This window comes from Hypanus sabinus, unplaced genomic scaffold (assembly GCF_030144855.1).
Source record: "Hypanus sabinus isolate sHypSab1 unplaced genomic scaffold, sHypSab1.hap1 scaffold_326, whole genome shotgun sequence".
NCBI classification, from domain to species: Eukaryota; Metazoa; Chordata; class Chondrichthyes; order Myliobatiformes; family Dasyatidae; genus Hypanus; species Hypanus sabinus.
Genome location: NW_026781233.1, coordinates 178,009 through 199,797, shown reverse-complemented (window position 1 = coordinate 199,797; position 21,789 = coordinate 178,009). Strand labels below are relative to the sequence as shown.

The window sequence follows — 21,789 nt, the reverse complement described above, 5'->3', positions numbered from 1 at the left end:
TTTGTTATTATCCTACACGTTGAACCTACACTTGGGTACACTTCAGTTTCAACGCTTCAAGATTGTTTGCTGATTGCTAATAAAGGATTGAATACATATCGCCGACATTTGTAACAATCATCACTGGAGCTGAGGGGACGACATGCAAATATAACAAATCTGTGGGGTCGCCAGTAACGGCAACTTGGTTTGTTAGAATTCACCGCTATATTCTCAACAGATGTTTCTCAATCTGCCGATCATTTAAAATATTCTGATGTACTTAGTGAATACTTTGCTTCGTTATTCACAAGTGAAAAGGACCTTGGAAGTTGTGGGGATGACTTACAGCGGACTGAGACGCTTGTGTGCAGAGACTTCAACAAAGAGAATTGCTAGAGCTTTGGAAAGTCATAAAATTCGATAAGTCGCCGAACTGGATGAGATGTACCCAGGCTACTCTGGAAAGCGAGGGAGGAGATTGCTGAGCCTCTGGCGATGATCTTTGCATCATCAATAGGGACAGGAAAAGTACCAGAGGATTGGAAGATTGCAAACATTGCTCCCTTGTTGAAGAAAGGGAGTAGAGATAACCCAGGAAATTATAGACCTGTGAGTCTGACTTCAGTGATGGGCAAGTTTTGGAGAAGATCCTGAGAGGCAGGGTTTATGAGCATTTGGAGAGACATAATCTGATTAGGGATAGTCAGCACGGCTTTGCCGAGGGCAGGTCACGCCTTATGAACCTGATTGAATTCTTTGACGATGTAACAAAACACATTGATGAAGGTAGAGCAGTAGAAGTACTGTATATGGATTTCAGGAAGAGGTTAGCTAAGGCTCCCCATGGAAAGCTCATTCGGAAAAGAAAGAGGTATGGATCCAAGGCGACATTGCTTTGTGGATCCAGAGCTAATGCCCACAGAAGGCAAAGTGCCGTTGCAGATGGTTCAAATTCTGCATGGATGATGGTGACTAATAGTGTTCCGTTGGGATCTGTTCTGGGACCCCTTCTGTTTGTGATTTTTACAACTGACCCGGATGAGGAAGTTGAAGGATGTTTGTAAGTTTCTAAGTTTGCTGATGACACGGAAGTTGGGAGTGTTGTGTATCGTCTGCAGGGTTGTCAGATGTTACAGTGCAACATCGATAGAATGCAGAACTGGGCAGATATGTGGCAGATGGAGTTCAATACTGATCTGCGTGAAGTGGTTCATTTCTGTAAATGAAATTTAAAGACAGAATATAATATTAACGCGAAGACTTTTGGCAATGTGTTGGATCAGTGAGATCTTGGGTTCTGTGTCGATAGAACACTCAAAGCTGCTGCCCACGTTGACAGTGTTGTTAAGAAAGCATATGGTGTGTTGGCATTCATCAGTCATGGGATTGAGTTCAAGAGCGAGAGGTAATGTTACAGATATACAAGACCTTGATTAGACCACTTGGGAATACAGTGTTCAGTTCTGGTCACCTCACTACAGGAAACGAAATGGATCATATAGAGAGCGCACAGAAGACATTTACAAGGATGCTGTCTGGATTGGGGATCGTGCCCGATGAGAATAGTTTGAGTGAACTTAAATACATCGCCCTTACAGACTCCTTGGAGAGGAAGAGCGGCATTAAATAAATTAGCTTTTTGGATCTTTCCCAGGAGTTAGGGTGGTAAACATCTGGCGGGGTCTACGGAGGGAACTCCTTAATGAAGAAGCTCATATCCCGATTGGTTGGTATGCTAAAATGGCATTTTCTGTCACCAATGAGAGACAAGTAAATCTCACGTCACTTTAAGAGAGATACCGGGCACGCGCAGAATGCTTAAATCGTCTCAACGTCAGCCCGGGAGCGCGAGCGTGACGAAGCTCCGCGAGAGGGCGCGCGTGGCACAGTGGGCGGGGCGGTTAGCTCGTTCGGGTGGTAGATAGGGAGACTGCAGAGCCAGGAACAGAGAACTGGGAGCGAATGAGTCATGGTCGATCCGCAACCCGCTGGGGTTCAACATTAACGCACAAATCTCGATGTATATTGTTAATCAATGCAGTGTTTCTTTTCAGTTCCACAATATAATTAATATGCAGAAATTATATTGTCTTACACTAATTGAACTGTCAGAACTTTTCTAGTCAACACAACAAATGCATAAGTGGACCACTCGGCTGATCTGATTTAAACTTGCGTTACACATTCCCCCATGTTCATCTCGATAACACTTCAACCCCATTCTTTATAAAGAAACTGGGATTTGAATGGTATCACAGGCTTTAATTTCAGTGTTCAGTGAGTAGAAAGAGTTCCTAACTCCTGCAATTAACACTGGCAAAAAATAGGAGTGTGGGAGAGGGAGTGGGGAGGCGAGCGGAAGAGTTTGCTGCTTTTCAATACATGATGCCCTGTCCACAGCCAATCCTTCCACAGTCTCTCTGAACATTGGAAATATCTTAATATCAACAGCTTCATCATGTGACCCAACACGCTGCTTTCCAACCGAAATCACTGAGTTTAAGCCGATTCCGGCACCTCCAGCAGTCCTGGCTGCAAGGACATTCGTTCACCTCAAGTACAGGTTTAACCCATGGATTTGGTACAGGGTCAAGTGGGAACATTGCAAAACCTATTTCTGCTTAATCGCAGATTCATAGGTTCTGACAATTTGTTAGCAGAAAAGTACTTGATGACGACAGGGTATATAAATGTAAATTATTGGTTGGCATCTGCTGGTTTAGACTGAATGAAATGTGGTACTGGGACATTTGGCTTCGAGAGGGTTTGCTCTTAGCAGAGCGATATACTCGAGGGCAAGTATATCATTACAGCTTGTAATAGACAGAGGAGTCAATGACATGTTGCTGTACTTCATGGTAATTCCGCATTTCTGCAGTCACTACAGCAGGAAACAGTTGCGGCGTCTTCTAAAGGGAGGAAATTCTCAACGCGTTTGAGATTATCATGACATAACACAGACAAGCAAGGAAACATCAGCAGTAACAAGTTTGAAATGAGCAAACAATCTGAGGAATGTTCGTGGCTTCGCAGAGCTGATGCTGACAGTACGTTAGTATATCTGGAGTGATTGCAACTGGCATAACTGGCACTTCTAGGTTTATTCGCTCTCACTTCAGCTGTTTCCTGCCTTCCTTGGTACAGAAATGTAATGTCTAAAGGACCAGTGTTAGAGCAAATGAGACTCACCAAACTTTCTCCTGACTGAATCAATGGAAATTCCGAATCAGATGGGTTCTCTCGAAATGGTTCTCTCAGTCCTCGGGCTGGTTTCCTTGTTGCTTTTCCCTTGTCTTCAGTTGTGGTTTGCTTCCAGTTGTGGGCTTTTCTTTCAATAAACCTCTCACCGCAGGTCTATATCCAGAGAAATAATGAAGTATGTTACTAAAACAAACGAGAACAAAGCATTAACCTGAAATTTAAATCTGGAACGCATATGTCTTGACCAGAGTGAAGAAATCTGTAACTGCCCCTCACTCTTTAGAAAGCCTGACATGGGATACAAAAGAACAGACACAAGATGCTGGACGAACACATCAGGCCAGACAGCATCTGTATGTCGACGCTACTCTCTTCCATTGACACTGCCCGGCCTGCTCAGTTAGTCCACCATTTTGTGTGTATTGATTGGATTTCCAGCATCTGAAGATTTCCTATTGTTTGTGATGGGATACAAGGAAGTCATCACTCAGTCATGGTATAAGATACAAATCATAATATATAGGAGTAGAATTAGGTGATTCCGTCATTCTAGTCTGCTCTATAATCAATCATGGTGGATTATTTTTCCAACACCGTATTCTTGCTTCCTGCTATAATTCTTAACCTATTTAGCAATCCAGAACATGAATATACCCAAGGATAGCCTCCACCACTGTTTGTGGTAACAAATTCCACAGATCAAACAACCTTTGGCTGAAGTAATGTCTCTCATCTCCGTTTTAAAGTGAAGTTTCTTTATTCTGAGGCAGCACGCTCAGTTCCCAGACTCGCCGTCCAATCCAGACACCCTCTTCGTTTTCAGTATCCAGACTTGTTGTTATTCTGTTGGTGTAGATAATCACTCCCGCCCCAACTTCACCCCCCCCCCAACAACTCTAGATTTTGTTGGGGGAGGGTTGATTTACTTTTCTGCTGGTTTGGCACACCATTGTGGCCGAAGGGCCTGTTCTTGTGATGTACTGTTCCATGTTCTGTTCCAACTCCAGCATCTTGAGCTTCTATCTGACTCCCACTGGCAGATAGACAGGAGGCAGTGGCGGGGGGGGGGGGGAAACTTCCAAACCTGAATTGAATTCTGAAACGCCGGTCTATTTCTACTGGTGCAAACACAAAACAGCCTATTTAATCACAGCCTCTCCCTGTGAGGGATGGAATGGGAACTCATTCTCTGCTTTGCTTCCAAAGGAACTATAGAATCAAACATCTGAGTACAGAACAGAAATACTCGCTCAACATCTCATAAACCCGGACAACTTGATCCCCTGATTCATTTTATCTGGGTCAAAACATGCCTGGTATCCCAAGATCCAACCCCAGAGTGTCACAGCCCGAACATCTTTTCCACATCTCACACTGGGTGTTCCCACATCTCACTCTGAGAGATTCACGCTATCAATATCCAGCCACTGGAGACGTCTGCTCTATTGCAGAATGAGGAACATCCAGCCGCATCTGTAAAAGCACCAACGTAGACCGAAGCCCAGACACTGACCGTTCCATATTCCTGGAGACCACATCCCAAGATTGTATCACAAGCACCAATTCTCCCAGGGCTCTTTGCTGCCGGTAATATGTGGCAGTGTCTCAGCTAATCCCAGTTCAAAACCTTACACTCCCACACCAACTTGTGACAGAACTGGAGCCTGATGATCTTTGGTCTGGACAGGGATCCGACGGAAAACATGGGTATTGGGTCACAAAGAGGGTGCTGATACATTTCAAATTTCCTCCACAGTTACATTGAACACATTTGTTCATTATTTTATTGTTGAGTGCGGTGTAGCCCAGGCCAATTAGCCGGCACTTTCCCCGTCGTGCAACAGGAATAATATGTTCTAAATATAACGTTGGGAATATAGCACTGGCAACTCAGTACAAGAGTTTATATTTTGTTTCTTTTGATGAAGAAACGATTGACTACCTGCAAGGTGTTTGACACCCAGAACAAAATTGCCTAAATACAATCCCTACAATCTTCTTCACTCCATCCCGGACAGTAAATGCTGAAAGCATCCTCGTATCTGAGGCCACTGTCTCTCCGCTGAGAGTCAGCAACCAGAGAGAGATAAACACGTTCAACACTCTCTGCAGCTCTGGTGAGCTGTTGCCCTGGTGACGGAGGAAGTGGCTCGCAAAGATAACCGAGCGGGGAAACAACAAACTCAGTGTGACACGTTCTCGGTTTCATTGTGACAAAGATGAACTGAACATTCAGCCATTTTGTAATGGTGATACTAAAATTACAGTGGTTGTATTTACCCTTTCCAGTTGCATTCAGTAAATCTCACTGTGGTACCTGCTCTACAACACTCTGAGCAGTGCAGACGCTGGTCTAAAATATAAACACATTGTTGGATACGATCCGTCTGCAACAAATGTCGATTATGTGTAGAAGTTTCAATTTAGATTCATAGAGCCTTTAGAGCACAAACGCAGGACTGTTAGCCCATCCAATCCGTGGTATGTTCGGTGTGGTCCCATTCCCCTGCACCCAGACCATAGCCCTCTATACCTCCCTCATCCTACAACTAACAAATATCTCTCAAATATCACAATCGAACCTTCATCCCTCACTTCTGCTGGGAGCTAGATCCACATTCGCACCACACTGTGAGTGAAGTAGTTCCCCCTCAGATGCCCCTTACATGTGTCACTTTTTGCCCTAAATCAATGACCTTACCCAACCTGAGTAGAAAATGCCTACCTGCATTCACCCTATTTATACTATCATAGATTTCTATATCTCTAGCTGGGTTTTCCAACCTGGGGTCCATGGGCCCTTCCTTTAATTGTAGGGGCCAATTGCATAAAGAGTTGGAATCCTGCTAGGATACCCCCTCATTTCCCTGTATTCCAGGTAATCAGGTTCTAACTTGTTCAACCTATCACTATAATTATTTCCTGAAATACCAGCAAAGTCCTTGTAATTTTCCCGGCACTCTTTCACGCGTATCTATATCTTTCCTCCCAGTAGCTGACCGGAACTGCACACAATTCTGCATATTTTGGAATCACCGTGTCTTTTACAACTCTAGCATTAATATCCCAGCCCTTCTTCGAAATAGCCTGCGTTATAAAGGTCAATATGCCCAAAATTCTCTTTACGAATCTGGTGCTGCCTTAAACATTTGTCGCATCCACGCCGGGACAATCAGGCTCAAAACAACTATTTTTCCCAAGCAGCAAGCGGTATCAACACCTCTACTCACTAACCCACCATCCACACACCACCCACTACTGGTTTAAAATTTCCTGAAAGTTCCAGACACTCCTGTGCCTAAAGTAACTTTATGGATAGACAATCAATATCATTCTCAGTATGTCCAGGCTCTCCTCTGCCTTTACAGACAGACAATCAATGTCATAGACCAGAAAATTGTGCAATATTGCAAAGGAAGAATGGCGGAATGAAAAATGCAATGAAGTAGAATGACGTATTAACAACAGCTGAGAAATGCACCAGAAAATTAAGAAAGTTACTGGCATTAAGAAAACCTCGTCTACAGGATGCATAGGATCAGCAGACGGATCCATCCTAACAGATCCAGATAAAGTATGTTAGAGGTGGATTCAGTATGTAGAGCAGCTTTTTGAGATAATAGAGGGGAACCCCATGTATGAAACACTCTCATTCTGGCCCACCTATTACCAAAGATGAAATAACGAAAGCAATGAAAACAATGAAACAAGGTAATGCCACTGGACCTGATGGGATTTCAGTGGAAATGATACACGCCCCAGAGGATGTGGGCATGGATGTTCATTTTGAAGAGTTTAATGGCATTTATGGGTCTGGTGTATTGCCTGACGATCTCTAGAAATCAGTATTTATAATTCTGCCTAAAATTCCTGGAAATATTGACTGCGAAAATTATAGAACAATCAGTCTGATGAGTTACATTATAAAGATTTTGTTGAGAATTGTTATCAGTCAAATTAAAAACAAGTTAAGGCTTAAAACTTCTAAACTTCAATATCGGTTTATGGAGGATAGTGGATCTTCCAATGTAATTTTCATCCTGCGAATGCTTTCAGAAAGGGCAACTGAATATCATAATGATGTTTTTTTATATTTTATTGATTTCATTAAAAAATTCGACAAAGTAAAACATGAAAAATTATTTCAAATTCTTACTGAATTAAACATTGACAGAAGGGATCAATAACTGCTTCAAAATTTATATTGGAATCGAATGGTGGAGGTAGAAATTGATGATAATATAAGCAGTTGGACCAAAATTCAAAGGGGAGTTAGGCAGAGATGCGTTGCCTCACTGAAATTATTTAATATCTATAGTGAAATGATTCTCAGCGAAACAAAAGACCTGGATAGGATAAATATTGGAGGTGTTTACATCAACAATATAAGATAGCACCCTAATATCAAGTGCTGCAGAAGACCCACAAATCCCCCTGGACAAAGTAGTATAAACAAGTGCAGATTTTAGTCTAACCAAATTAGATTTTGGTAAAAAAAAATCCAAATATATAATAATATCAAAAGAGCAGGATACTCCCAACCGCCTGAGATTTCAGCTTCACTGCAGTCTGAGAAAATTTTGATCCCAGCTGTCGAATTACCAACCTGGACTGAGGCCCGTCTACTGCCAGTTCCATATCCTCAGAGTCACCAGCCAAATATCATCACCCATACAAAGACGCTTTGGTGCTGGCGATGTGGCGTGGTGTTCGTGCCATTTTTGATACACAGACTAAGGTGGAATTGGAACCTAAAGAACCTCTGCCGGGGCCGGTGCTCAGGCTGGTTCCCTGTATAGAGGATGCGGACACACTTCAGCCTGACCCCAGCAGCTAAACCGAGCACATTTGATCACAATCTTCCTGCTATGTGGGATCTTGCCCAGCAGAGCGGGCTGCCATGTTTCCTGCAGTGTAACAGGAACAAAATGTCAAATTATAAAGTGGAAAATGATGGGAGCTCAGTATATCAGACCACATCTCTGACAGCACATTTGCTCCTGAGGCCACTGTCTCTACGCTGAGAGGCGGTGACCACAGAGCGATAAAAAGTGCAACACTTGCTGCAGCTCTGACGGGCTGTTACCCTGGAAACAAAGGATGTGGTTGTCTGAAAATAACCAAAGGAGGAAGTAACCTGAACAACAGATGCCATGAGCTCCATTATGACAAAGATTGACACTTCAGCCCGTTTGTAACAGTGAAACTAAAATTGAAATGGCTGATTTTACCCTGTTACATTCTGTATTCAATTGATCAATAAAGTATGTCTGTCTGTCTGGTAGTCCTCGATATATAAAAAAAAACACCCTGGAAAAGATGCAAAACAAAACTTCAGAATGAAGACAAAGTTTGAAAGAGAGATTGCTGAAATATATCATTGCACCAATGGGATACAGACTGGACAGAGATTGAACAAGACGGTTGACATATAGCATTGAGGTGGTGGGATACAGGCTGGGCTGAGGTTGAAGAAGATGGTTGATCAGGGGTGATCTCTGATGGTCCTCCAGCAATACACAGATCCTGAAATAACAGTACGCACTAACAGATAACGGAGTCCAATATAACAAATCGAAAACAAACAGTAAGAACTTTGGTATATGTCCTTTTCTACTCTACACACTTTATCAAAGCACCGCAGAAAGTATCCCATCCCGATAATTCACATCTTCATACGGCTGCTGCTCTTCCTGTAACTGAATGAAATAACGGAGAACTGTGGACACAGCTTTGTCCAACATAGAAACCAAACTCCCCTCCATGGACCCTGTCTACACTACCTACTGCCTCAGTAAAGCAGCCAACATAACGAAAGATCCCCACAACCCTGGACAATCTCACTTCTCACCCTCCTCTCAGGTCGAAAACAAAATAAAATGGAAGCATACCACCAGATTCAAGGACAGTTTCCATTCTGCAATAAGAAGCGGACTGCATGCTCCCCAGTGTGATGAGATAGACCCCTGGCCTCACAGTCTAACAAGACCTTGCATCACATATCTACCTGCACTGCAGTTTCTCTGTAACCAGAATGAGTTACATTGAGAGTTTTTACATGCTGTTTTTGTTTTATCTTATATCACCTTAATGTATTGTTGTAAAGTGTTGATCTGTGTGGATGACACCAAAGACAATATTTCACTGTACATCAGTACATGTAAAAAATAAAGATTCCCCATTTTAATTGTGGGGAAATATTAGAAAGCTCCTTTGGAAATACGGGAGGGAGTGTACACATTTCCAAGAATCCCAGATACATGGAAAAAAACTTAATTCTCCCATTAATAGGGCCACACATCGGGAAACATTGGCTGCATGTCATCAAGTCGCGGAAATGGAAGAAAGGACGTGAGAGATCTGAATCTCAGTGTCCTGCCTGAACGGGGGAAAGATGGAACTACTCATACTCGTGGAGGAGTCTCCCGAGGGTGCCATTGCTCCGTTTAATCCTCGCTGTGTGCAATGACACAACGGGCCAAACGTCCATCTCCATTGTGCTGGAAAAAAGTAATACCATTGTCGACCACAGGCATCGATCCGGATGAAGTTTGGATCCGATATCGGGCCGGGTGATGGAGGTAAAGTTCCCCGGTACATTTTAATGGATGGGTTCAGTCTCGGCATCACCACCTCATCCCGGACCTGGGACCAGAACACCAGGGGCTGAGCGGCGGCTCATCTCAGGCGGTTCAGTGTGAAGGTCCCATAAGCCGGACCGACTACAACAGGTTGTGTCCAGGAAGCGGGACGAGGCCGCCAGTTCGAGGAAGTTAACGGGACTCTCTGCCCGACATGAGGTCCCCCGCCCCCGGGATCGACTTCAGTACTCACCGATGGGAAATTGTCGGTTGCGTTCACCCCTAGTGACCGGCCTCAATGCTGACCAATGAGAACTTGATCAAATTGCCCTGGAGACAGCGATCGGTCCACCCGCTCCCAGCTAACGATCCACTTCAACAGAGAACGGAACGAAAACCCCGCCCATCCGGAGACTGTGAGAGCGGGGGCGGGGCCTCGGAAGCGAAAACCTGATATACTGCAGAAATGCGTTTGGAATGGGAGCGAGAAAAAGGATCTGGTGACGGTGGATGGTCTGCCGTCTGAAACGGCGACTCTGCTCCTCGCCCCTCACACGCTGCCCGACCTACCTGCTGCATTTTACACGTTATTTCATACTTACATGAGCTACATTTTTAATTTTTCCCTCTGCATCTTCCCCGTCGCCATCCCTCCACCTCCCGGTTCTCAGAGTTACAGGTTTGATTGCCACCCCGGTCCAACACACAATTCCCACCCGAACCGGGGAGGGGAAAGAGGCGAGCAGGAAGGTGATAGGTGGTCAAGTCATGGGCTGGTCAAGGGCTGGAGATGAAAGAATCGGAGTGTTATCAACAGCAGAAAGGGAAAGAGGGGAGCCGGGGGGAAGTAATAGGCTGGTGAGCACAAATGAAAGTTCAGAGTGGAGAATAGAGAGGTGGGTGGGGGCGGAATTTGTCTTCTGGAAGGCGAATTCAATATTCATACAATCAGATTGGAGTATACCCAGATTCAAATTAAAGTGTTGCTCCTCCACCCTGAGGGCGGTCTCATCTTGTCACAAGAGGAGGCCGTTGATCGAGACCTCGGAATGGGAATCAGAATTAAAATGTTTGGCCACTGCAAAGTCCTTCTTGTGGCAGATGATGCAGAAATGCTCGACAAAACGGTCTTCCAATTTATGGCGGGTCTCACGAGTGTAATGTGGCCGCAGCGGGAGCACCGGACACAATGGATGACCCCAGTCGATTCGCAGGTGAAGTGTTGCCTTACCTGGAAGGACTGTTTGTGTCTGACTGGAGGTGAGGGAGGGAGTGTACGGGTAGGTGTAGCACTTAGGCCGTATGCAGGGATGTTTGTGGAGGAAGATTAGTGAGGAGTAATGAATGCAGAAGGGAATTGTGGAGGGAGTGATCCCTGTTTGTGACATTCTAAACAGATTTGCATAAATGCAATCCCTACATTCATTAGTTATCTCTTTATTGCAACATAAACATCATATATTCCATACAGTGGATGCTCAAGGCATCCGGACCTCCACACCGGCTCCTGAGGCCACTGACAGGCAGTGAGCAGAGAGCGATGAAAATGTTCAACACTCTGCAGCTCTGCCGGGCTGTTACCTTGGTGATGGAGGAAGTTGCTCAGTAATCTAACTGAAAATAGGAAATAAGGAATTCAACCTCACATCCTCTGAACTTCATTATGACAAAGATGAATACTGAGCTCTCAGCCATTTTGTAATGGGGAAGCTAAAATTCCAGTGGCCGTTTTAATGCTGTCTCGAGTTGCATCCTGTTAATCTGTTAGTAGTGTCATCTCTACAGAACTTCCAGCAGTGCAAAATCTGGTCCAACATCAAAACACATTGTTGGATGCGCCCTGTCTTCTATAGGATATTTACAAAGGATATCATACAATACATTGTGGTGAGAACCATTAAGTATCTTTCTTGGTTCATTTAAGTGGTTAAAATTCCTTTATATTCTTGTGTCTGCGAATAACCTATAACTATGATCAACCCCCGGCATTCGTACAGCTGCTATTCAGATCCTGCTACTGGACAGAAGGATGTTATGGAAGGTTCCCAGGTACATATAACGTTGTGATCTCAGATCCTAGACTATCCTACTGTTGTAAACATCTTATCCCTATCACTCTATCCAGACCTTAGGATGTGATTGAGGTTTCTGTTCCCAGAATCAACACCCCTCCATTGAGAACAGCCCGAAGAAACCAAATACCCCTCATACATCAAACTTTTCATTGCAGAATCACTCTTGTGAAATTTGTACACAGCAAATGTAATGAGCACATTTCCACGAATAACGGAGAAGTTGGTGGCAGGATAATTTATTGAAAGAAACTATGTTTTCCTTACTGCCCTGTTAACGCTCACAAAATATCTCCCGATGTTTAGTGTACCTATATATGCATGGAGCCGAAATAGGATGAGAGATTTTCAAAGAAATCTCTGTGCCTGTGTTTAGTTGGGAATAACGAAGGCCAGTCAAGTCGTGGATTGTGCACGGTTTACACAACAGGTGCTTGCTGTCTTGGGGTGAATTAAGATGGATAGGATGGATACCCCAGGAATAGGGTAGAGACTGCAGGAGCCCTGCAGGTCTCGGATGTTGCTGGCATTTAAGGAGTAGAGTCACAGGGGTAGATTGGACAGGTTTGAAAGTGATTCCCTTAAGCACAGGAGAAAGAGGGAAGATGCTAGCAGGGGTTCCAAAACTTTTTAATACCGCGGACCCCTACCATTAACGGGAGGGCCTGTGGACCCCAGGTTGGGAACCCCTGCTAGAGTTAAAAAAAAAACTATGATGGTAGAAATAGTGTGAATGCAAGTAGGATTTCGCCCCTCATGTTGGGTGTGCGCATGGATTTAACGGTTAAAGCCAAAAAGTGATACATTTAACGGGATCGCAGTAGGAACTATTTCACTAGGAGGGTGGCACGAATGCGGATGCAGGTTTCAAATGCAGTATATTGGAGAAGTTTGTATGGGTACAAGGATAAGGGAGGTATTGAGGGATATGGTCTGGGTGCATGTGGATAGGTCAAGGCAGAGAATGGCACAGACTAGATGGGCCGAAATGCCTGTTTCTCTGCTGTAATAGAATGGATTACATTGTGCGCTCTACACAAGTCTATTTCCCAGTAGCCTTAAATAATTTCAACGTAATGTTCGAAAACGCTGCAAATACAAGAAACACTCTGGAGATAAAGAATATCTGTGGAGAGGGGCAAATTTAATGCTTCAGCTCCAAATCCCTGTGTCGGAATGGATTAAAACATTTTCTAATCTGATTTCAGGTCTCTAACAACTTGAATGTTTCCTTAATTTCCACCTGCTCACAGACAGACGGCAGGTGAGAATACTGATCCCGAGGTAGATAACCAACGATGCAAACAGTACATAGCTCATTCCAGATACTCACTCGCTTTGTGTGTTGGGATTACCTCTCCGGTGTCTCTGATCTCTCCGCTCTTTTGCATCTGTGCCTTTTGGTTTTGGACTCCCCAACCCTGGGGGACAATCGTTGGTATATTTGATTGGGCATCAACGGCTTTGCAGACTACGTTAGGAAAGATAGCTCTGACTGTAGCAGTGATGCCCCCCAACCCCCCCCCCCCCGCACCGTGCCCTAAACAATGCTTCGAGGCATCAACACAATCCAGCCACTAAAGCTACCCCTTCCGACGTTTGAACAGATTTCAATACGTACACTTATTGTCAGGGAAACGTATACGATATACATCCTGAACTTATTTTTTTCTTCGCAAACATCCATGAAAACAGAGGAGCGTCCCAAAGAATGAATGACAGAGAAATGTTAGAACCCCAAAGTCCCCCAGGCTCTCCCTCCCATGCATAAGCAGAAGAAAAGCCACAACACCCCTCCTCTGAGAGGCCGACGGGTCAGAAAACATCCCAGGCCGAGTGCTCCGGCAGTGTGGACACCAGCTCACTGATGACTTCACGGCCATAGTCAACACTTCTCTCATGAAGGTTTCACATCGGCCAGCATCATCCCTGCAACAAATAATTCTACACCGTCAGAATGAAACGACTACCACCCGGCGGAACTGCCGCCAATCATCACAAAGAGCGTGAAACGGCTGGTAATGGCACATATCAATAACTCCAATCCTGCCACACTGCTCACTCACCAATATTCTTACTTAAGGAACCGCTCTGTAACTAACTCCAACTCTACCATCTAAATACACCCCTGTGCAACTGGGTGTTAGACTACTGAAACAACCGGCTTCAGAAAGTCAGGATGTACAACCGGCCCTCACTCCTAATCATCCTCAACACAGGCTGTGTGCTGAGCCCATTGCTGTACACTCTGTTCACACATGACCGCACGTCCAAACACCCGGGGAATCACATTGTCAAGTTCGCCAAAGACACGACAATTGTGGGGTTCATCATTTATCAATGAGATGAGATATAGAGAGAAGGGCTCAAGGCCTGGTATACATTCAGCCACAAACTCACCCCACCACACACCCATTACCACGAGTTTAACATTTCCTGGCACCCACCGTATGTATAGACACTCCTGTGACTAGCGTCACTTTATGGACATACTACGAATGTTTTAAGCTATGGCATGTTTTTATATAATTCTGATATTTATCTCTGCGATTTTTGTTCCTGCATGAGATCCACAGCAACACTGATTTATGTTCCCCTTTACTGCAGTTCACTGGATTGACAATAAACAATCCTGAGTATTGAACCCTGGGGAGAATACCACGACCGCCCATATTACCTGTGCACCCTCATGAATTTATAAACTCCGACAACGTTACTCCCATTCTCCTTTGGAATAAAGATGCAGCTCAGCCAACCTCTTCCTATCACTTGGCCCTCTAGTCCAGGCAGCATCTTAGCCAATCTCTTCTGCGACCTGATAATGGCTTTCCTATTATAGTATGAAAAGAAAACACGTATTTAATTTTCGGTGTAGTCTTACCAACAATTTATATATCTACAATATAATGTCCATAGTCGAGAACTCAATGCTCTAACTGATGAAGGCCAGCATGATTAAAGCCGTCATTTCCACCCTCTATACTTGCCCGTCCACTTTCAGTGAACTGTACTCTCGTACTCCCAGATCGCTCTGTTCCACAACACTCCATGACCTCCCATTCACTACACCAGTCCCACCCTGGTTTGGCAGCCAAAAATCACCATCTCTCACTTGTCCAAGTTGAAACCATTTGCCATTTCTCAGCCTATCTCTATAGCTGACTGAAGGGCCCCTTGAAATTATTTGTAACCTGTTGCAACATGAAAAACACACTTGCTAACAGTGCCAGGCACGTTCATGTCAAATCAATGGCATGAATAATGAATTACAGAGGCCCCAATACTGACACACACTTCCCACTCGTCACAGGCATCCATTCGCTAAATCCAATTTCAGTCATCACCCTCTGCTTCCTGTCATTGAACCCGGTGTGAATCCACCTCGCAAGCTCCCCGCGAATCCCACGTGACTGGACCTTCCAGATGAGCTGCCACGCAAGATCTTGTTAGAGGCTTCACCAAAGTCCATGTAGACAAAATCTCTGCCCTACGTCATCTATCTCCATCGTTACCTTTTCGGACATCTCCAGAATATTTGTGAGGTACGATGTCCCAAAATATTTGAGAGGTATGATGTCCCAAAATATTTGAGAGCTATGATGTCCCACTGGGAATTGCGGTCGGTGATTTCCCCATAACCACTGTCTAACCACCCGAGACCTCAGCTTCACAGCAGACTGAGGAAATTCCAATCCGTGCTGTAGAATTACCAGCCTGGATTGAAGTCCATATACTGTGAGTTGCATGTTCTTAGAGACTCCATCCCTACATTATAACCCAGTCACAGTTGCTTTGTTGCCGGGGATTTGCCGTTGTGTTCCTACCATTTTCGATTCACAATCTAAGGCGGGACGGGACTATAAGGACCTTCTGCCTGCGCTGTTGTTCAGGCTGGTTGACCGGGCTGTAGATTGTGAGAGGTTATGGATACACTTCACCTTGTCTCCAGCGGCTAAACTATCTTTGATCACTGTCTTCTTGCACTGTGGGATCTTGCCCAGCACAGTTGGCTGCGATGTTTCCCTCAGGGTAGCAGAAACATAATGTAAAATTATAAAATAAAAAATGCTGGGAACTCAGTACATCCGGGTGCACCCGTGAAGGAGAAATGGTGGAAGACCCAGTTTCAGAACTGGGACTGTCCGAAATGCTGCAGATCTGCTGAATGTTTCCAGCATTCAACCATTTTACTTTAAATCTCCTGCAACAGCAGTTTCTCTTATTTTAAATGCAAAGATATTAATTGATTGGAGGGTTGCGTTTATTTAAGAAAGGCAGTAGAGATAGCCCAGGAAATTATACATCAACGAGCCTTGCTTCAGAGTTTGGTAAATTGATCGGGAAGATCCTAGAGGCAGGATTTATGGACATTTGAAGTGGCATAATATGATGAGGAATAGTCCGCATGGATTCGTCAAAGGCAGGTCGTGCCTTACGAGCCTGATTGAATTTTTTGAGGATGTGATGAAACGTATTGATGAAGGAAGAGTAGTAGATGTAGTGTATATGGATTTCAGCAAGGCATTTGATAAGGTACACCATGCAAGGCTTATTAAGAAAGTAAGGAGGCACGAGGTCCGAGGGGTCATTGCTTTCTGGATCCAGAACTGGCTTGCCAATAGAAGACAGAGTGTTGTTGTAAATGGGTCATATTCTGCATGGAGGTCGCTGACCAGTGCTGTGCCTCAAGGATCTGTTCTGGCACCACTTCTGTTCGCAATGTTTATAAATGACCTGGATGAGGAAGTGAAGGGATGGGTTAGTAAATTTGATGATGACACAAAGGTCGGGGGTGTTGTGGACAGAGTGGAGGGCTGTCCATGGTTACAGCAGGACATTGATAGGATTCAAAGCTGGGCTGAGAAGTGACAGTTGGAGTTCAACCCAGATAAGTTTGAAGTGGTTCATTTGGTAGGTCAAATATGACAACAGAATATAGTATTAATGGCGACTCATGGCAGTGTGGAGGATCAGAGGGATCTTGGGATCCGAGTTCATAGGACACTCAAAACTGGTACGCAGGTTGACTGTGGTTCAGAAGGCATGTGGTGTGTAGAACTTCATCAATCATGGGGTTGAGTTCAAGACCCAAGAGGTAATGTTACAGCTATACAGCATCCAGGTCAGACCCCACTTGGAGTACTGTGCTGAGTTCTGGTCACCTCACTACAGAGAGGATGTGGAAAACATAGAAAGGGTGCAAAAGAGATTTACAATGATTTTTCTAGATTGGGAGCAACCCTTATGGGAATAGGTTAGGTGAACTTGGTCTTTTCTTCTTGAAATGGAGGATGAGAGGTGACCTGATAGAGGTGTATTAGATGATGAGAGGCATTGATCCTGTGGGTTGTCAGAGGCTTTTTCCCAGGGCAAGTTTTAAAATGCTTGGAAGTAGGTATAGAGGCGATGTCAGGGCTCAGTTTAATTTACGCAGACAGTGGTGAGTGTGAGGAATGTGCTGCCGGCGGCTTTGGTGGATGCGGATACTTTACGGTCTTTTAAGAGACTTTTGGATAGGTATGTGAAGCTTAGAAGAGTAGAGGGCTGGTAACCCTAGGAAATCTCTAAAGTATGTTCATGTTTGGGACAACACTGTTGGCCGAAGGGTCTGTGCACTATGCTGTAGGTACTCTATGTTTCTATGCTTCTGTGTTCTCAGTTCATTCAATACAGCCAATGCTCTCAGCATCCTTTCCTCACACTATCATGCCGCTGTATTTACTCCCGAGGCCACTCTCCCTGCCCTGAGCGGCGGTGACCACAGAGCGATAAAAATGTGCAACTCTTCTTGCAGCTTTAGTGGGCCGTTACCCTGGAAACAGAGTAAGTGGCTCACCAAAAATAACCCAAAAGGGAAATAACAAACTCAACATCGTATGCTGTGAGTTTCGTTATGATAAAGTTTAACACTGCAGCCATTTTGAAATGAAGAATCTAAAATTGTGACGTCTGCTTTTGACGTGCTGCATTCAATTAATCGTCTAGTAGCTCTGGCTAACAAAAATGATCAATACTTAGCGATCAATAATATATTAACCACTGCGGTGAATATACCCAGTAACAGCCTCAATCACCATCTGTTGCAACAAACTGCTCAATTCGACAAATTAAGGGGAACATAAATCATTGTTGCTGTGGATCTCACGCAGGAACAAAAATCGCAGAAATAAATATCAGCATTATATAAAAGCATCTCATAGCTTAAAACATTGGTGATATGTCCATAAAGTGACGTTAGGCACAGGAGTATCTGTACATATGGTGAGTGCCAGGAAATGTTAAACTGGTGGTAATGAGGGTGTGGTGGGGTGAGTTTGTGGGTTGAGGTGTACCCGGCCTTGAGCCCTTCTCTCTATGTCATTCTCATTGATAAGTGATGGACCCCACAACTGTCGTGACGCTGGCGAACTTGAAAATGTGATTCCTCGGGTGTTTGGACGTGCGGTCATGTGTGAACAGAGTGTACAGCAATGGGCTCAGCACACAGCCCGTGTTGAGGATGATTGGGAGTGATGAGCGGTTCTACATCCTGACTTTCTGAAGCAGGTTGTTTCAGTCCAAAACTTTATTTTTATTGATGCATTGCTGCACGTTTGAGTGTTCGGTGGGGGTTCCAGATGTTTGTTTTTGCCAGTGGTGGAGGGGGGGGTTGTTGCTTTGCTGCTGCTCATGCATGGGAGGGGTAGGTTGGGGGTGTTTTGGGGTTTTAACATTTAACTGTCATTCATTCTTTAGGGCACTCCTCTGTTTTCATGGATATTTGCGAAGAAAAATAATTTCAGGATTTATATCGTATACATTTCCCTGATATTAAATGTACCTATTGCAATCTATTCAAACGTAGGATGGGGTAGCGTTCGTGGCTGGATTGTGTTGGGTGCCTCGAAGCATTGTTCAGAGTACGTAACGTCCCTGACGTAGTTTGGTGAAAAACGAATTTTTTGAAGAAGTTACGAGGAATGTTGACGAGGGTAAGGCAGTGGATGTAGTCTATATGGACTTCAGCAAAGCCTTTGACAAAGTTCCACATGGAAGGTTAGTTAAGAAGGTTCAGTCGTTAGGTATTAATGCTGGAGTAATAAAATGGATTCAACAGTGGCTAGATGGGAGATGCCAGAGAGTAGTGGTGGATAATTGTTTATCGGGATGGAGGCCGGTGACTAGCGGGGTGCCTCAGCGATCTGTTTTGGGCCCAATGTTGTTTGTAATATACATAAATGATCTGGATGATGGGGTGGTAAATTGGATTAGTAAGTATGCCGATGATACTAAGGTTGGAGGTGTTGTGGATAATGAGGTGGGTTTTCAAAGCTTGCAGGGAGATTTATGCCGGTTAGAAGAATGGGCTGAACGTTGGCAGATGGAGTTTAATGCTGAGAAGTGTGAGGTTCTACATTTTGGCAGGAATAATCCAAGTAGAACATACAGTATAAATGGTAGGGCATTGAGGAATGCAGAGGAACAGAGATATCTAGGAATAACAGTGCATAGTTCCCTGAAGGTGGAGTCTCATGTAGATAGGGTGGTGAAGAAGGCTTTTGGAACGCTGGCCTTTATAAATCAAAGCATTGAGTACAGAAGTTGGGATGTAATGTTAAAATTCTACAAGGCATTGTTAAGGCCAAATTTGGAATATTGTGTGCAGTTCTAGTCACCGAATTATAGGAAAGATATCAATAAATTAGAGAGAGTGCAGAGACGATTTACTAGGATGTTACCTGGGTTTCAGCACTTAAGTTACAGAGAAAGGTTGAACAAGTTAGGTCTCTATTCATTGGAGCGTAGAAGGTTGAGGGGGGATTTGATCGAGGTATTTAACATTTTGAGAGGGATAGATAGAGTTGACGTGAATAGGCTGTTTCCATTGAGAGTAGGGGAGATTCAAACGCGAGGACATGATTTGAGTGTTAGGGGGCAGATGTTTAAGGGAAACACGAGGGGGTATTTCTTTACTGAGAGAGTGATAGCTGTGTGGAATGAGCTTCCTGCAGAAGTAGTAGAGGCCAGTTCAGTTGTGTCATTTAAGGTAAAATTGGATAGGTATATGGACAGGAAAGGAGAGGAGGGTTATGGGCTGAGTGCGAGTAGGTGGGACTAGGTGAGATTAAGAGTTCGGCACGGACTAGGAGGGCCGAGATGGCCTGTTTCCGTGCTGTGACTGTTATATGGTTATATGGTAGTCTGCAATGCCGTTAATGCCCAGTCAAATATACCAATGATTGTTGCCCAGGGTCGGGGAGTCCGAAGCCAAAGGACCCAGATACAATAGAGCAGAGATGAGAGACACTGGAGAGGAAATCTCAACACACAGAGCGAGTGAGTGTCTGGAACGAGCAGTTCAGTGTTTGCATCGTTGGTTATCGACCCGGGGATCAGTATTCCCACCGTATTTGGAAATTCCCGCTCTTGTCGCCTGTCTGTCAGCAGCTGGAAATTAAAGGAACGATCATATTGTTAGAGACCTGAAATCAGATCAGAAAATGTTTGAAGCCATTCCGACACAGGGGGTTGGAGCTGAATCATTAACTTTGCTCCTCTCCACAGATATTCTTTATCTCCAGAGTGTTTCTTGTATTTGCAGCGTTTTAGAACATTACGTTGAAATGATTTAGTCTCCTGGGAAATAGAATTGTGTGGGACGTTCAATTTAAATTCGCTATCTTACAGCACAGAAACAGGGCTTTCGGCCCATCTAGTCTGTGTCTTCCTCTGCCTGGACCCATCCACTTGCACCCAGTCCATATCCCTCAATACCTCCCTCATCCATGTAACCATACAAACTTCTCCTATATACTACATTTGAAACCTGCATCCGCTTTCATGTCACCTTCTGAGTGAGATAGTTCCTAGTCCGATTCCCTTTAAATATTCCACTTTTTGCCCTAACACCAAGAGCACACCGAACATTAGGGGCGAAACCTATTCACCCTATTTCTACCATCATAGTTTTGTTTACCTCTAGCGGGGTTCCTAATCTGGGGTCCACAGTCCCGCCGACTGGTAGGGGTCCACCGCATGAAAAAGTTTGGGGACCCCTGCTAGCATCTCCCCTCATTCTCCTGTGCTTCAGCGAAACAATTTCTAACCTGTTCAACCTACCCCTGTAACTCTACTCCTTAAATACCGGCATCATCCGTGTCCGACAGGGCTACTGCAGTCTCTACCCTGTTCCGGGGATTTATCCATCCTAATTCACCTCAAGACTGCAAGCACCTGTTGTGTATTCCATGCACAATCCATGACCTGGCCGGCTTTCGTCATTTGTATAGTCCCTTCCTGTCTCCCAAGGAAACACAGGCACACAGAATTTGTTTAAAATATCTCCCATCTCTTTCGGCTCCATGCATTGATAGGCACACTGAACATCGGGAGATATCTTGTGACCGCCAAAGGGGCAGTAAGGAAAGGACAATTTCTCTCCATAAATTATCCTGCCACCAACTTGTATATTATTCTGGAAACGTGCTCATGACAGTTATTGTTTACAAATTTCATAATAATTATTCTGGAATGAAAAGTTTTATGTATAAGGGGCATTTGTTGTCTCTGGGCCTGTGCAAAATGGTGACTTGGGAAAAGAAATATCAATGAATTCCTGAGGACTGGATAGAGTGATAGGGACAAGAGGTTTTCAGCAGTAGGAGAGTCTAGGATCTGAGATCACAATCTCAATCTATTTATTTATACCTGGGGACCTTCTCTTCTATCCTTCTGTCCGGTAGGAGGATCTGAATATCACCTGTATCAATGCCAGGGTTGATCGTAGTTATATGTCATTTTGCAGACACGAGAATATAATGGAATTTTTAGCCACTTAATTGAACAAAAAAGGACACTTAATGGTTATCGCACAATGTATTGTGTGATATCCTCTGTAAATATCCTATAGTTGACATTTGAAACAGACAGGCCGCATCCAGCAATGTGTTTTGATTTTGGAACAGCTTCTGCAC

General features: G+C 44.3%; 1 protein-coding gene across 3 annotated transcripts in view; it reads right to left on the bottom strand.

Moving 5' to 3' along the window:
• The window catches only part of LOC132388453 (NACHT, LRR and PYD domains-containing protein 12-like), a 28,448-nt gene extending 18,312 nt beyond the window's left edge, over nucleotides 1-10,136 (bottom strand). Inside the window, exons 1-3 of one of the 3 annotated variants that reach the window (XM_059960800.1) lie at nucleotides 10,018-10,126; nucleotides 5,464-5,536; nucleotides 3,172-3,336 (exon numbers count right to left, since the gene is read on the bottom strand). In XM_059960800.1, coding sequence (XP_059816783.1) covers nucleotides 3,172-3,336; nucleotides 5,464-5,478 — 180 coding nt within the window. In that variant the 5' untranslated portion in view covers nucleotides 5,479-5,536; nucleotides 10,018-10,126. Of the gene's footprint in view, nucleotides 1-3,171; nucleotides 4,167-5,463; nucleotides 5,537-10,017 lie in introns of those variants that run through there. The other 2 variants (XM_059960802.1, XM_059960801.1) reach the window with 2 other exon arrangements.
• Between the last annotated feature and the right edge of the window lie 11,653 nt (nucleotides 10,137-21,789).